Source organism: Uloborus diversus, chromosome 1, assembly GCF_026930045.1.
Source record: "Uloborus diversus isolate 005 chromosome 1, Udiv.v.3.1, whole genome shotgun sequence".
NCBI lineage: Eukaryota > Metazoa > Arthropoda > Arachnida > Araneae > Uloboridae > Uloborus > Uloborus diversus.
This window is the reverse complement of record NC_072731.1, coordinates 131,325,661-131,342,936: the sequence shown is the minus strand read 5'-3', so window position 1 is coordinate 131,342,936 and position 17,276 is coordinate 131,325,661. Positions and strand designations below refer to the sequence as shown.

At 33.3% G+C, this 17,276-nt stretch overlaps 1 protein-coding gene across 1 annotated transcript in view; it reads right to left on the bottom strand.

The window, feature by feature from the left end:
* Positions 1-619: 619 nt before the first annotated feature.
* LOC129235020 (potassium voltage-gated channel protein Shaw-like) overlaps positions 620-17,276 on the bottom strand; it is a 114,684-nt gene continuing 98,027 nt past the window's right edge. Inside the window, exons 6-7 of the mRNA XM_054868758.1 lie at positions 3,789-3,947; positions 620-756 (exon numbers count right to left, since the gene is read on the bottom strand). Coding sequence (XP_054724733.1) covers positions 620-756; positions 3,789-3,947 — 296 coding nt within the window. The remainder of the gene's footprint in view (positions 757-3,788; positions 3,948-17,276) is intronic.

The following is a 17,276-nucleotide window of genomic DNA, read 5'->3' as shown; positions in this document are numbered from 1 at the left end:
TGACTTAAAGTGGCGTTTAGGTGGTAAGTGAATTGATTTTCTAATCAACATTTTTTAAAAGAATATTTTGTCTCTCTATGGCCAGTGAAAGTAGAATGCCCGTGTTTTCGGGCAAAATGTAAAATACATTTTCAATTTTTTGGCTAACGCATTTTAGTGAAAATTTTGACTTTCAATGGTGATTAGGTGGGGATTGAAATTATTTGTATAATCATCATTTTTATATATACATAAAAAAATTTCTCTCCTATTTCCACTCGCGACTGAAAATTTTGCCCTTTACTACAAAGATATTCTTCAATTTGTAAGCCGCTGCTCTATACATTGCACCAGGTTCTTGAAATGATTATTGAATTGTGTTAAAACAACTTAGTAATAATGAATTTTAAGTATATTGTTGAAGAGATGGGGGGGGGGGGGTAGTTAACGACGGATAATTGAGATTTAACGGTATTCAAATATAGTTATATCCGTTAGTTTTTTATGAGAAATATAAAATTCACTTCTTCTGTTGAACAATGTACAATGTTTTGTATTCAGTAGTCCATGCCACCTAGTGGCGGGAAACTGAAGTGTTATAGTATTTCAATGTGAATATGTAGTTTTAGCCGATCTTGAGTTACGATTCGACTTTGTTGTTGCCGGAACTGGGAGAGTTGGCCGTCTGACCTTCGGGCTTCGGGCTCAAACTGTTCCGAGGACTCGCCGAGGAGTTTTCATGGAATTCCTTTCTCTCTGGAGATTTTGTCATTTCTCCTGAAAATATTTCAAAAATGAAAGTATTGGAACACACCAAAGCATGTTTTCATCTGATATTTTACATATTTTACACCAGTTGTTAATTTCGGTTATTTTTCAAAAAGTATATTTTTCATTTTTACAATTTAAGTTGATGTTAAATCTTTAAGGACCATGGGATATATTGTCGCTTCAGAGCAACATTAAGATATCGAATCCCAGACATGATAAGATGTTCACTATTGTTCTGAGGCGACGATATGTGTTTCCTAAATTTGAAATTGGTTTAAAAAGTAGCTGAATAAAAACAAATTACAAATGATTTGTTCTGCATGTTGTTGGCACATCAGACTTTCAATATTGACAATAAATAAATAAATCATTGTTTAAAATATACTGTCATTCCTTACGAAAAACATCGCTTCGTGGAATGTGGGACAAAGTGAAATAATTGAGATAACTTTCCTTTTTCAAAAGGAACGAATTGGATTTTTTTTTTTTGTTTTAGAAATTGCAGTGCATAAAAAAAGAATAATGTCTATTATAATAAAACTTGCATTGAAACATTATTATTATTTTTATTTTTGGCAGTAAAAAAAGAGAAAAATTAAACTTTTTCACATGGAATTACAAAAAATCCATTACAACTGGCACTTATACCTTTATCTAAGATTTCATTTCAAACTCATACCAAATGATCTTTCAATTTGTCGGTAGTGAAACTTTTCGCTGTCGAAAAATTAGTTCTCTCTTCAAAGGTCAGATAGTTTACCCTTTCAAAACTAAAAATTTAACAATGTTTCCCTTTTTTTTATAAATTTTCTTATCTTGCAACAACATACATATAAAGTCCAGTAATTTAGTCTAGTAATTTGGTGTACAATACTAGAGTTACACAAGAAACATAGTTTGAAATACCTCTTGCACTCTTTTTCAATAAATAAAAAATAATACTGAATGTAACACAGTTCAATTTAGAGAACCTGCTCTGAGGTATCATGTATATGAATAGGCTGTAAGTTAACACCTCTTAGCCGGAGCTTATGCAGAACTTCACGAAAATACTTAGCAGCTCGATACTGCACCCATAGATTGCAGTTTCGGCTCAGTTTGGGATAAGCAGTAGTTTGGGAATAGCGACAACAGAGATGGAGTCAGTAAAACTGTCATTACTACCTCCAGCTCTGTTATTGCTATTTCATTCTGATCATGGCTATCTGCAATCCCCCTGCCCGTGCCAGATCAGGGGGATTGCAGACAGCCATGTTCTGATGATCCCTAACTAGGGTAAAACTTCAGTCCCTGAAACGAGTTGTTTAGTATTTGCTTGTACTATGCACATGATATTTTAACTACTGCACACTTTCACAAAAAAGTCAAAAGAAATAAATTTTAACTGTTTTAACTCCCCACTAATTTATTAGTACTAAAACTAAGAAATTCTTCTTATAGTCATGGATAGAGGAGTTACAGCTTAGCGCATTCTCAGAAATGAATCGCTCACTGGTGAGGACTTTCCGATCTAAGAACAATTTGGCCATTCACGACGATTTTTTTGCCAAAAACTCATGCTCAAATCTTACGAAATTATCGTCAATTTTCCCAAAAGCTTAAACGAAGTATTTTTCACCAAGCCATTTCGTCAAATAAGACGAAAACTTCATTCGATTGGAGTACGCGTTTTTGAGTGTGCGTAAACGCTCTCAGAATTGCATGTTTTTTTTTTTTCCATTGTTTACTGTGAATAAAACAAAAAGGTTCTCTAAATGAATAAATACCTTTTTGAACAAGTAACAGTAGGAAGTACAATGTTGAAAAAACACAAATAAGCAGTTGGTTGCAGACGCGTTTCGAAGTTTCAAGAAAGCCCCTTTCAATGCAAAAAGTGTGAGCTTTGGGATAAAAAGTCATTCAAGAAAGGTAACGAGGTGAAACAAGCGAAAGTATTCCAATAGTAAAAATTGGGAAAGGACAAAAAGATCAAGAAGAATATAACCAGGAGCAAAAACTAATTACATTATTCTCACCAAGAAAACACGCTTAAGCAATAAATTCCTCCAATAATAAATTAACGATAGATTCGTCATTGTAAATGAAGTCGCTACTAAACAAATTAGCAATAAATTTTCTGTTGGTAAAATTTTGTAATGTAGCAAAGGGGTTGTTTCCATCAGTTAAAAGTACTACTTTTAGTCACTAAAGTTAATAGAATGAGAGAGAAAAAATAAATAAATAAATAAATAAATAAATAAATAACAACATGGAGCGAGGAAATATTTTCAAAACGTTTAATTTTTTATTAATTTTTTAAATGTCCGATCTTTTAAACAAGGCGTGCTCTTTATGACGTCACAAGTGATGAATTTTGGCACGTATTCCACAGGCGTGCTGATTACTTACGCATGCGTCTACCGTGTTTCCACGTTATGATCATTCAGGAGCAAATTAAATAGTGTGCTCTACACTTGCTATCAACCCTATTGTTGCCAACACATGTGAGTAAAGATGCGAATTAAATATTGCGCTCTGCGTTAATGACATTTCATCACTTGCAATGTCATGTGCAGAAGCGTAAAAAATGAAATTGAATCTGCGCAATGATTAAAATAAGTTTTAAAATATATTAAACTTTGTCAAATTATCATACTCTTTCCGGAAAAAAAAACTTTAAAAATTTCGGAAACGACCCTATTGCGACATTTAGCGAAAGGCAGAAGAAACAGAATGAAGTTAAAACTGAAGTTAGCTGATAAAAGAACCTATGCTATGCAGAATATTAAAAACAAAAATTGAAGGACTCCGGACAGGAACGTGATAAAAAATGAGCACTTAAAAAAAAAAGAGTTTGATGTTCCAAATGCTGCTTCGATGAATGAAATAAACATGACAATGTCAATGTCAGAAAAACGTATCTGGTTTTAGTACTGCAGAATATAGAATGTATAATACCTATAAAAATTATTTGTAGAATTTTAAAAAGTTGGAATTTGGTCTACTGCAAAAAAAAAAAAAAAAAAAAAAAAAAAAAAAACTGGAAAAGGCGATCTTACCGGCATTGGTGTCTGCAGAAACATGAAGGATGCTGTGGTGCATGTCTATGAGCCGGGCCGCCCTATCGATGGCACTCTGGCGGCGGTTGCGGACCGGAGGGGCTGCAGGGGCGTCGTCGCGACTGTGGTTCAGCATGGGCATCACTTCCTCTTTCTGACCTGCAGAAGAAAAGACCACATTTTACTATACCTCAGCCAAAACACACGCGCTTCAAGAGTTTGTATTACAAAAGACAAAACAACCGAAATGACTTGCGATTTATTTGTTAAAAAAAATCACCGAAAGCAGAAAGAATATATATATTGCCCAAAAAAATTATGCTTTAAAATATGACAGTTGTTTCATGATGGTTCGTTGAACCTACTAACGAGGAAATGAGTCCTTTTTGCTTTCTAAAAACGTTAGAACACAAAATTCGAATAAAACTAGGCTCAGCTAAGAATCGAACAATTGTTGAGGAGATTATTATTATTTTTCTTTATTCATCTCTTTTTTCCTTTCAGAAAATCCCAATATTTTTTTTTCTTTGCCTTGCAGTTATTTCTAATGTCGTAATGTTGAAATCAAAGCTTCTGTTACAGACCTCATAATTTAAAATTACCATTTAACGAAATTACTTGTCTAATTTTGTGAGTTGATACGTATTGCAGAAAAAGTTTTTCATTCTTTCTTTGCGCAAGCAAACTTCAGCAATTAAATATCGTAATTTGATATTTCTTTTTAATAATCATTCTCTTGAGACGTGCAGTAGCATATCGGGTGGCAGAAAAGATCTCTCAACCTTTGGGTACCACTATAAGCTGTTTTTCCTCAACTGTTTTACGGAGGCCAATTCCCTTGAACTGTGAGTTTCATGTTTATGAATTAGATACTTAATCAAAAAAGCACTGCCGAATTTAATTAACAGTTATTGATTTCCCCCTATGCATAACTTTATTCTAATGAATAAAAATAGTCGAACTTGACTGGAATCAAAGGTAAAATACCTTCCTATAAAAAATGATAAGAAGAATAAATAAATAAATAAATTTATTTAAAATAAATAAATAAATAAATAAACATGCTATTTAGAGATTTTTTCTTTATCACAGTAGGAAAAAACATGAATTGTAAACACACAAAATTAGGTTTGCTATAAAAAATAAAAGAAATTCTGTCATTGTGACGGTAATTTTTTCGCTTCAGCATTCTTCATATTGAAGTAAGTGGATCTAATGACGTCTTTTGAATGTGATTTCATGCGATGACAGATACCGTGTGACTTAATTAATCTGTAACACGGCATGGAGACTTAATGATATTTCTTGCTCTCTTTGGCAGAACACATTTTTCGTAATTAGTGTAACGATCTTCTTCACCCAATAAAACTCATTCAAATGCGTTATGAGAGAAAGGAATAAAGGATACCACAGTTGCTGAAAGTGCGAGTTATTTGAGCTTTTTGATGTGATTACAGGCGAAGTATTTATTTTCGTGCTATGAGTTCGGTTTATTTGAAATAAACTAGAGATTAGGCATAGGAGCGCACCGAACTTAAATTTTTGGGAGGGTTGAAATTCTCAATTTGTCGAATGGAACTCCAAATTTCGCCGAATGATGATAATTTTACCGAACCGTCAGACAAAACTTGGCCGAATAAGGATTTTTAGAAGGTTACTATATTTCCATTGCTGCGCCCCTAGGCTGAACATAGTTTCTCCAGAAAATGAATTTAAATAAATTCGCGTCACTACGCTTTTGCTATTACTTACATCATTAGGCCGGCGCATTTGCTATTAGTTACATCATTAACCCAGGACATTTGCTATTACTTACATCATTAGCCTGCCGACAGAGTGGTGTAGTGGCTTAGATGCACGCCTCTCACGTCCATAGGTATAGGATCAAACCTGGCTCCAGTCGGTAGATTTTCAAGATGCAGAAAATCGAAAGCGTCAATGTCGTACGATTATGCGGCGTGTAAAAGATCCCTCGAAAACTCGCTTGGCATATATCTCTTGGCAAAATCAAATTCCAAGTGCAGTTTCGCATCGAATAGAGCTCAGGTGCTTCCCTCTAGTGGGAAAACTAGGCTTCAAATTTCTCGTGGCAATGACAGCCCACCGATAGTGGTGCTGCGTGAAAGAGTGGATGCTATAACGAGGAATCGCAGTAGGTCTGCAATAGGCAATGCTTCTACCGCAGCCCCATTAGAAAGAGAGAAAACACATCATTAGCTTTCGAGGTAGTGCTAAGGTCCCACATGTCAAGGGGGCAATTTTCCAATTGCACATTTATTTCAACACACGTAGGGGAAGCTGCTGTACCCACGGACAAAATTTACTTTTAAATTTTTGCTGGTCTTTGGGAATGAATAATTGATCGGTAAATTTTTTTGGCAGAATCTACAACTTATCATCGAATTTGGCAATTTTTTTCAGGTGAAAATCTCAAAGCTTTCAACTGCAAAAATTTTTTTTCTTTAAAGTCATCTTTTTCGTCCGTGGGTACACCCCGTTCACCTTACGTACAGAAGCCTTTGTACCCATGGACATATAAAAAATAATAAATAAATAGGTTTGAGGAACTCAAACATACTCAATACATTTTCAATGGCCATTTTATAAACAAACATTGGATATAATATTAAACAAAAAGTCCAGCATAAATCAAACTTTGAAAATTAACCGAATTTTTGGTTAATTTTTTCCTGAAGGTTTTTTTCCCTTTTTTTTAACTATACTTAATTTTTAACATCAGTAAAGTCTTCAAAAAAAAAAAAAAAAAAAAAAAAACTAGATACATGATTAGAGTATGGCTCTCTATATACCTATATAATGACTTCAATTTATATGAAAATTGAAACTTTTAACAAAACTAGCCCATTACAAAAAACTCAGTTTAGATTAACCCAATAAAAACCCAGAAAAATCGACTTCAAATGAAAACAGCTGGGATTGACGGTCTATAGAGCCTTCAACAGGTGGGGGTTACTTCAACACTATATCTTCAAGCCCTACTTCAAGTTAATCATCATTGTTGAAAGTAAATTTTGAACGTTGATGACAAGGCACCATTTTGAGGTACTTCACATTGTAAGATGACTGAGGTGTGCCCCAAGGACGCTAAGAATTGCCGTCCGTGGGTACACATGGTTGGCCTTGGGTACAAAGGTGCGCCATTTTGGTTTTGCAAGTCAGTCACATCGACAGGACCACAATTTCACGACATTAAAATCAGAAACAACATCTTCAAAGCATAAGGAAACACGATACGTATAACAAAAATGAATAATACAATCCTCAACGTAGAGAGGAAAAAAAAGATATTGTACATGTTTTTTTTTAGATTTTTTTAGATCCTAATAAAATCGAAAAAATGTGGTAAAATCTTGATGGCGCTGAAAACTCCTGAGGTATTGGAGAGGGCTCAGACACTTATGTTGAACGCCCCATCCGATCTCACTCGACAATACCCGGAATTTCCAGACCAACGTCCGTAGGTACAACCGTCCGTGGGGCACAGCAGCTTCTCCTATCCAACACGTAGGGAACGTAAGGTACGCGTTCCAACAACTGCCTCGCTGATAAATTTACAAAAACTATCAAATCCTTTTGCATTTACGCTGGCTTGCTTTTCGAACAAGCTGTTCCTCATAGTTCTAATCATACTTTCTCTATTGCTGATTACGAAATCATACTTTCTAAATACCCCCGAATAAAGTTACCTTTCACCAGAAAAAGTTAAGCATTCTGAGAAGATTGCACCAAGGAAGCAAACATACAATGGAAAAAAAAAAGAATTTAGCCATACCGACTGATACTCCTGTCAAATATCTGCTGAAAATGGAAAACGATTTATATGGAGGAGAAAAGGTAAATGTGAAAGAAATCTTTTAAAAGGAGAGAACATAGCAAAGAAATAAAGGGCACTCCGTGCCAGAATGCTGTTTGAACCTTCGTCTAATATGTTAAAGGCAATAAAATATCAAACCCTAAAAATGGAACACTAACCTTACATTCAAGTGATGAAAAAGATAAGTATTATATTTGCATTTATTTCATATGTAAAGATATATATTTTTTATCTTATGCCATATCTGATGCAAAATCTTGTGCGAAAGAAAAATCTATCAGTAGAATAATCTGTTTATTCAATGTGAATTTTGCAAAAGTAGAGACAATATTTGCATACCTGTTAACCGAAACTTTGACACAAGTATGAAGCTTGGTGCCCGGATAATTTTTCGCCCTTTTAAAAGCCTTTTATTGGTCAAAATGAAGTTACGTATTGTATCATTGCTTAAAGTTAGGAAAAAACAGTCCAAATCAATTCAAACGAACGTTTTACAATCCACGGCATGTTAAGATTTTAAAGGAATATAGAAGGACTAACCAACAGAAAAGTAACCGAAGTAAATGAGGTAGAAAAATTTTAAAAACTGGCGCAGATGAACCCAAAGTAAAGTGAATCGTCTAAAATAATCGTTGAAAAATGCTTCTTACGTTTATAAGAATTGAAAAGAATCTATAGTTATCGTGTTCATGCCAACTACACTCGGATGGTTGCATAAACTGCAATTGCAATTGCGGATCTACGAAGTAAGACCAAAGATAAACATGAAGCAGAAACGTGCACGATTCTCCTGGTGCAAAGAGAAACTCGTATAGGGGTAACAAGGTTGGAAAAGTATTCTATTCAGTAATGAATCTTTTTTTGAAATATATGTAAACAAAAAAGATGTTTGGGTTTGGCGTTTAAAAAGTAAAGCATATATGAGAAATCTTGTGTAAGACGTTCTCTCAAATTTGACCATCCTTTATGGTGTGTAGGTGCATGAGGGCTGCTGGAATTGGCCGAATGAATTTATCTTAAAATGAAACAATGTGTGACTTCTGCTGTTTATCGACAAAACTGCACATTCAGTGACATCTTTCAGCATTCCATGTCTCATCTCTAAATCTACTCATAGATTTTAAAAAGAAAGAGGAATTTTGATATTAAACTGCTCAAGCAACTTTACCGATCTCAATACGATCAAGAATTTGTGGTACCATCAAATCTAAAGAAAGCGATTCGAGATCGAGTGCCCTCCAACAAAACTGAACTCGTTGCCGCATTGAAAAGGGTATGGAAACTGTCAGAAGCGATGAATGTAAATAGGCGGTAGAATTCGTGTGTGAAAGGATCAAAACATTGAACTCAGCATAAAAATGACGCATTCTACGTATTAATATTGTTTCTTTTGAAAATGTTTTCCCCCGTTTAATTTTAATATTCTAATTTTTGACTCAATGTAAACTCTCATGACTATAAACTTTTGGATTATTCTGTCTAAGATTACTTTTAATTAAGTATATTTGAATTGAAATATACACTTAAAGGTCTGAGAAAGGTGGCACGTTGATTTGAATACCAAATTTGCACTTATATTTGGTTCGAAAAAACTTTTTTCCAAAAAGTAAAAAGCATTCTATTACTTTGAATTTGGGTTGTACATATTTTGATTTGCCCAATTTACAGAAGAGATGGTCCAAATCTCCTTTCTTGATTTTATAAATATTTAATTTCTTCATATTTTCTGACTTCTTCAGCCAGTAAAGCTTCATCATTGATTGCTTTTAAACTCATTTCTGTCTCATAATCATTGCTTTCGTCTAAACTCTGTGTTCTTTCTATCAATTGAAGAATTGCAGTAACTCTACCAAACGAAGTATCCAATTTCACCTAGCTTTTGGTCTACAAAAGTTCATTTTGGAACGCCAAATTACCTAACTGCAGCGTTGAAATTATCGAATTTACACCTCATTTTGCAGTTTTTAAAGACTACGTTGCTTAGAGATTATCCTTCAAGTACGATTTCTCTTGATCCATTCTTTCGAGCATTGGTTTTCTCTATTTTCCAAATTGAATGCCTATTGTAATTTAGTAGAAGTTATTGAAGAGGGTAAATAAAGAATGCACCGAAAATAGAAATTATAAGCAAAATTAAAGGCAAATTGCATGGGGTCGCACTTGCCTCTCAATATGGAATGCACTTACCCCATCTTACTTTAAAGAAAAGAAAAGTGCGACCACTCTTATAAACAAAGTCTGGTTACAGTAATTAATTAAAACACACCATGTATGTTAGTAGTTGCTTGTTTCTAAAAAATACAACATACACTTGCTGACTTCAGTTGTTTGATATGACAACAAGATACACGAAACTCTAACCTTCTCAATCTTCATATTAGAGTCCTGTACAAGACATTTAAGTTATGTCTGGTTGTGTTTTATCTATGAGTCCCGGTGCCGATCTCTACTTATAGGAATTATCACTAGACATTCTCCTAACATACTCAATGCATGGCAGGAGCCTCCTCAGGCCAGCATTTTCCAAAATTCTCAGGTGACGCACTTACCCCGCGGACGCACTTACCCGAATTCACCTTAACGGAGTAATTATATGTATCAAATTTGTCTTTCAAAATTCTTTCACTGTTATCGCCAAAAAAATCATTAATACACGAGAAAAAATAATTTTCGAACTAAAAATATAATCAAGTTTAGAGAATAATTTGAAATTTCAGAATGAGACGTTAAACTACCAAATTCGGCAACGAAAAACTGTTGCTTTTTCAATCGAAATTTCACATTGGAAAAATAAGTAAAAAATCATCAATTGAGGTAGTGAGGGGAGTAGCAAACGGATGCAAGTGGCAAAATTAAAGATTTGGAGATAACCAGTACAAATGGTAGGTGAACCCCTCCTCTGTCTTGGGGCAATAGATAGTACTCGTAGCCCTGGTAGGTGCTGCTGTACAGCATGACTTAGAAAAAAACAATCAATGAAAGCCTACCTAGGACGTAATCCTTATACGCGTTATACTCAAAACTTGAAAATGTCCACTTTCATCCCTTTGCTTCTCACTGCCTCAATTCATACAGTGGCTCCCAAAAGTCTTCGTACACCTACGACTTTCAGTGAAATAGGCCCCAATCAATTAGTTAGAATTAATATTTCGGAATAGGTATTTAATTATAAGATCTATGATCAATTTTTAACAAAAATACATGAAAAGTTTTTTAAAAATATTAAAACTTAATTTTTTAAAAATCAAAAACCAAAAAGTGCCGGAAATTTTATCTCACAAAAGTCTTTGTACACTTTATAAAATGTCTATATATTATTGAATAATCTAACTTTTGATTAAGTTATTAATTAGTAGAATATCATACAGTATTCATAACACCTTTTAAACGTCTGGGAATAGATTTCATTCTTTTTCTTTCTTTTTTCTTACTGTTTCTAGCTCTATTTTCGTTTTAAAGCCCTATTTTCGTAATCTAGCCTCCAGATATCTCTAAATACGTTACATTAAGTTAAAATCTGACGATTTAGGGGGTATTTTCTAAACTTTAGGACAATTTTCGTGGCACTAGACGCAAATGTTGAAAACCGTGTGCTTCTTATCGTTATCTTGATAAAAAACAAAGTTGTTTCCAATAACCAAATTTTTGGCTAAGAGTTCAAAATTGGTTTTTAAAATATTTAAAGGAACAGCATGATTCATTATTTCATCAAAAAATGACAAACTGCCAAGTCCTGATGCTGATATGCACCCTCACACTAGAATATCCCCACTGTCCTGATTAACTGATCCAAATAAGTTCTTAAGATTAAGTGCCTAATTTTTTCTTCTACTTACAGTTATACAACAATTTAATCAAAAATATAAAATTAATTTTTATCTGTAAGTAAGACGTGATTCTAAAACGTTTTTAGCTTATTTATAATTGATTTTGCGACGAAAAGCGTAAGCTTTCTGTTTTTCGCACGGCTAAGAAAATTTCTGTGGGAAGAGGTCCCATTTAATCCAGCTAATCAGAGAACTTGGCGAACAATTTTAGGTGAAAATTAAATGTAATATGTTTTATTTAACTCTGCAGAAACGTTTACAGCACTCAAATGTGTATTTTTCATAAATTTTTTAACTTTAAATCTCCGATCACGTTTTGTCAACTTTGCCGGTTGACCTTTTCTTTCCTTGTTTTTGGTCCGATTCCTTTCTTTAAAGCATTTTATCAAGCATTTTACTATACAAACAATTAAATTAACTAGTTTAGAGATATTTCAAACCAATTTACCGCTACTGTGGGGAAAAAAATTCAAATTTTGAATGGTGTTTGCGGTTTTTTACGAATATCAGCCATTTTACACTAATAAGCACAATATTAAGGAATAAATAAACAAAAAATCAAAGCCAAATGACTTAAAAGGGTCAACACAATGCAAAAATATTAATAAAACTGCATATGATAATTTTAATCATGAATTTATTCGAAAATATTTGAGTGTACGATGACTTTTGTGGAGTGTTATTTCTCTGTATCTTCGTTTTCTGACCCATTTCAAAAAGAAGATTCGTGAATATTTTGAAAAAACCATTAGGTTGTATTTAGAATAATATAGGAATGATGTGAAAAAATATTGGACTTCATATTCGAATTCAGTTTCGAGTTATTTTGGTTTTACTAAAAAATTTCAAAGTGTACGAACACTTTTGGGAGCCACTGTATTTACCTTCGAAAAAATTAAACAAAAAATTATTTATGCAAAAATAATATTTCATGGTTTAAATATTTTACTACCTTCGTTTTTTTGAAATTTCGTCACGCAAAACCATTAAGAGCACCACTCTGCTGGACGAAATTTAAGGCTAAGGATTTTATTCCAAAGAATTGAAATTTTTTAATGTAAATGCACGTTCAGTTTATTTTGAGTCAAGATTCTCTGACCCATAAGTTATTCTCCGCGTATTCGTAAAACAAAATGCGAATTAAGATTGTTTCCAATGGGAATATAACTCAATTTAAATTCAAATCCGCCTCCAGTTTAAAGTGTAAGCTTAATTTTGGTTTTCAGTGCTGTTTCTTCTCTACTAATAATAATGCTAGAAGTATGTCTATCTGTTACGCGAGTAGGGTCAAGACTGTTCGGTCAATGTTCCTGAAATTTGGCACAAAATTAGTTTGCAGCATGGGGTTAGCACCTCGAAGCGTTTTTTCGAAAATTCAATTTTGTTCTTTTTCTATTCCAGTTTTTAGCTCATTTTTCACCTAAATTTGATAATATGGGGATAAATATTTCATGGACATTTTAAATTTTAAGACACTCGAAAGCTTGGAATTTTCTGCCTAAGATGAAGTTTGTTAGAAGTTTTTACGAGCGTTAGGAGAGCTATAAGAATTGTTTTTAGAAAACCGGAATCCGAATCTTACTTCAAGCTAGCCAGACGGTTCTAAATGATTGAGTTCCAGAATGAAATTAAAAATCAAAGTAAATAAAATTCATTTCTGCAACTGAATTCAATTTTTTTGTTGCTATGGTTACGTCATTTTGCTGCTTAATTTATTTCCTTTTAATTTTTTTAAAGTACTTTATTCCATGGAGATAATGCCCTTCTGTACTATTAAAAATGAATAAATATAAATATTTTCACTGTAAAATAAAAATCGTCTGTTTTTCTCCCCCAATTTTAATGGTTTATGTGTGCGTAGTTTATCATTAAAATAAAGTATGCTAATAAACGAGTTTGTAACTTTTTTTCTGAAACGTCAAACTTTGGAAAAATGTATCATTTTGATTTTTAAGCAAGAAGATAATTAAAACTTTTGCAAGACTTCTGCTAAATTCTGTAAGGAACAAAATTTGGATTTTTTCTTTTGTCTTTTATACATTTATTGAAACATAAGTTGAATTATACCTTTACTTAGGAATTCTTTAATTGGGTGGTATTGGTTTATTACTACTGATTCTGATTTATAGAGTGCATTTATTTTCAAATAATAAAACCAGTTTTAATTTAAATTAATTCTAAGGACGAAATGTCCACTTGTCTTCCGTTTAAAGTTAACATAATTTACGGTTTGTTGCTTGATTTATTAATGATCGAATGTATTAATATCAAACATTGTATTTTCTTATAACCGAACTGTTCTCATGAAATTAAATTCAATACGTAAAACAAACATTTTTGAAATTCGCAAGTCCAAAAGTTATATTAATTTTGACTCGATGAAGGTAAATTTTCTACTTTTATTGGTAGTAAAATCGCGACACTATATCAGAAGTAACGTCGTGAATGGTGGGCATTTGACGGCAACTTAGAAATATTCGAAACATTTGAAGCTGAAAATAATGTCTCAAATTCAGTGACAAGCGCACATGAGTGTATGCAATCATGATATCGTTTTCTTTTGCATTTTTCTTGCAAAAAAAAAAAAAAAAAGGAAAAAAAGAGTTATTGACGAAGTAGAGGTTTATCAGTTAGTAGTCGCAGGTGGCAAATTTTCATAACTGCCGAATATATGGAGACCTCTTGATAAACTAATATTACTGAACGCATAACAGAAGTAACCTGTAAATATGCAAGCGAACGAATTGAATTTCCTATAAAGGAAAAAGGCCGTGCGGGTACCGCTAGTAAAAAATATTTGAAAAGGAGAAAAAAAAATATTTGAATGAGAAACGAAAAATTAATCTTGAACTAAAAGAACCTACTTTCCTGTTTGTTAGTTAAACACTAGCATTTCTTTTCCCGAAGAAACAGTTCCAGGTAAAAAGCAATTCAATTATTGAACTTTTTCCTGCCTATTTTTAACTGTCCCACCAGTTGTACACCATGTATACTTTAAGTTAAACTACAGGCTTACTTTTTACCTTTTTTTCTATTATATTGTAGGCTTAAGATTGAAACAAATTTAATAATATAGGGAAAAACCAAAAGAACACCAAATAAAATTTTAAAAATAATTGATCAATATCAAAAAATAAATAAATAAATAAATAAAAAACAAATAAAAAATAAATAAAAAAAAGAGAAAAAATAAACCAAGAAAGCGACTGAACTCTAGTTCATAAAAAGCCCAACATAACCGATCCTGCCACATTTTGGGATTATTTTTCTTACTATGGCTTCGAGCACAGACTCGGAAAATATTTCTAGCTTAATAAGCTAACGTTTAGCAACCTCCATTCTGTTTTATTTTCTACCATCAACAACACCTAATAATTAATTTCTTTCATATAGCCCATCGAACAAATGTTCCTTTTAACAGCTTTCGCTAAATTATAAAAGGATGTTTATTTTTAGCAACCAGCGAGGGATGATACAATCTTTTTACTTCCTTCTCATTATTAGCGACACTAAATACTGCCGAGAAAGCAGTTGTTTGCTATCGTCTGATATTGTTGCAAAAGGTATTTGCACTAGCGAAAATTCAGTCTTCATTCTTTGCTGTTATCTGGTTTATATTTAGGATCACCGTTTGAAAAAACATTTAAACTGAAAGTGCAACTCTCTAACTGTTAAAAATGGAGCTAAAGCTGGAGTCTGTTTTTTTTTTTTTGTAGTTGAAAATGTGGATTATTTATATTTTTTAAAATAATTCTAATATTAATGTACAGGGTTAGGATAAAAAACATCCCGGTTACAAAAATTTATCTTTCACAAACTATTATAATTAGCACTATAAATGATACATAAAAATAGATGCACTGGCGCAGCCAGAAATTCCTTTTGGGTTTTTGGGGGTATTTTTTGGTCATAACAGTCCTTACATGTGTATTAGGATTGGCAGCAATGTTAAAACCAAGACCTCTGGGAGGTGCCCCCCCCCCCCACTTCACTGCGCCACTGACGTTTCGCAATGCTGGATTGGCAGCGCAGGTGATAATGATTTACCCTTTATTCGTTGGACAGCCAGATCAACAAACCTAATCCCATGGGATTTTTTAAAGGAGGTTTCATCAAAGACAGTGTTCTTACAGCACCATTGCAAGAAATGAAAGATCGCATATGTGTAGCATTACGAAAAGCTCACACATAGAACAGTTGTGAGTGGAAAAAATCTTTCATAATTTATCTTCATTTTTATGTATCATTTATTGTGCTAAGTAAAAGTAAAAATTTATAAAATATAAATTTTTAAAACCGGGATATACCCGGTCTATAACCCCTTATATAGAAGTTTGGTAAGACCCCATTTGGAGTATGCTGTTCAGTTTTGGTCTCCTTATCTTAAGAAAGACAATAATGTATAGGAAAGGGTTCAAAGGCGGGCTACAAGGCTAATAAGTGGACTTTCCCACTTAGATTATGATTCCAGGCTTAGAAGGCTAAAAATGTACAGTCTTGAGCAAAGAAGAGACGGAGGGGACATGATTCAGCTGTTTAAATTTATTAAAACGAAAGATGTTACGGGGCTAAAGTTTAGCACTGAAAACAGGACAAGGGGTCATTGTTTTAAGCTATTTAAGTCTCAGGCTAACATGGATATTAGGAAAAATTATTATTTTAGCAGGGTAGTGGAACCTTGGAACAGCTTACCGGAAGAGGTGGTAATGAGCAAAGGAGTAGACAGTTTTAAGAGGGCCATTGATCTTCACTGGGGATTGTAAATTGACTAGGACCAGTCTAGCTGGGCCCAGAGCCTGTTGCTGGTCGTCACTTTTGTATTTGTATTTGTATTTGTATATTCTTTGATGCTCATCCTGGATATTTGAGCTTAAGTGTTGCACTTTAATGATTACATATACGCAGAATGAATTAGAAAACTTCTCTTAACTATTTTTAAACCAAATCTAACAAGTACAGTTTTTCGATTCGCCACGAGTTTGCGAGCGTTTTTAGCGTTTTCTTAATGTTTCCGCAAGAACAGTCTTGATTTGGAGTCAACATTTAGAGTAATCTCTCGTTAACGCTTCACTTTTTCGTGCGTCTCTCCGACTACGTCCATTTTCATCGCAATCCAGCTGTCATCACTGAGCTAAATTAATAACTAGAGAATTTTCTCAACAATATGAGTTATTTCACTTGCATTAAAATAGAGATAAAATAATGTTATGGCTTACATTTTGAACGCGATTATGTTTAAAAATAAATAAAGGAAATATTTTAGCAAAAAACAGAAGTAACAGAAGCAGAAGTGACCTCATAAATGGACTGCCATTTAGCGAGATCTATACAAACTATGCACCAAATATAACAGCCAATCCCAGTATCAGGTTGACGACGTTTCCATAGAATTTCGTGTATTCCGTGTCAAATCATTGTATCGAGATTAAACAGTCGCTCCAAGTCTGTGGATTAAATGTAGAAAATACATGCTTTAGTGATGAACACTTGCTCACATTTAAAACCTTTTGATTTATTCATGTACACTACAGCCTAAAAAAACATTCCGTAACCAACTGTACCTTAACTAAAACAACTAAAATGCAAACTTTCTTTCTTTGGGTAGCATTGAAGTGCATGCTAGTTACAGCTAGTAATAACATAAAAAAATGTATCCGTTTTACTGATCAAATTTATTTAAACAGCATAAAAAGTACTTTCAGTGATTTTTAAAACCTACTGCAATGAGCTATACACTGTAAAAACGATTCAGAAACGTCCCTGGAAAATAATAGGCAGCTGATGTGCCCAATTTCAGTCAGTAACATATCTTACAAAAACCAGGAA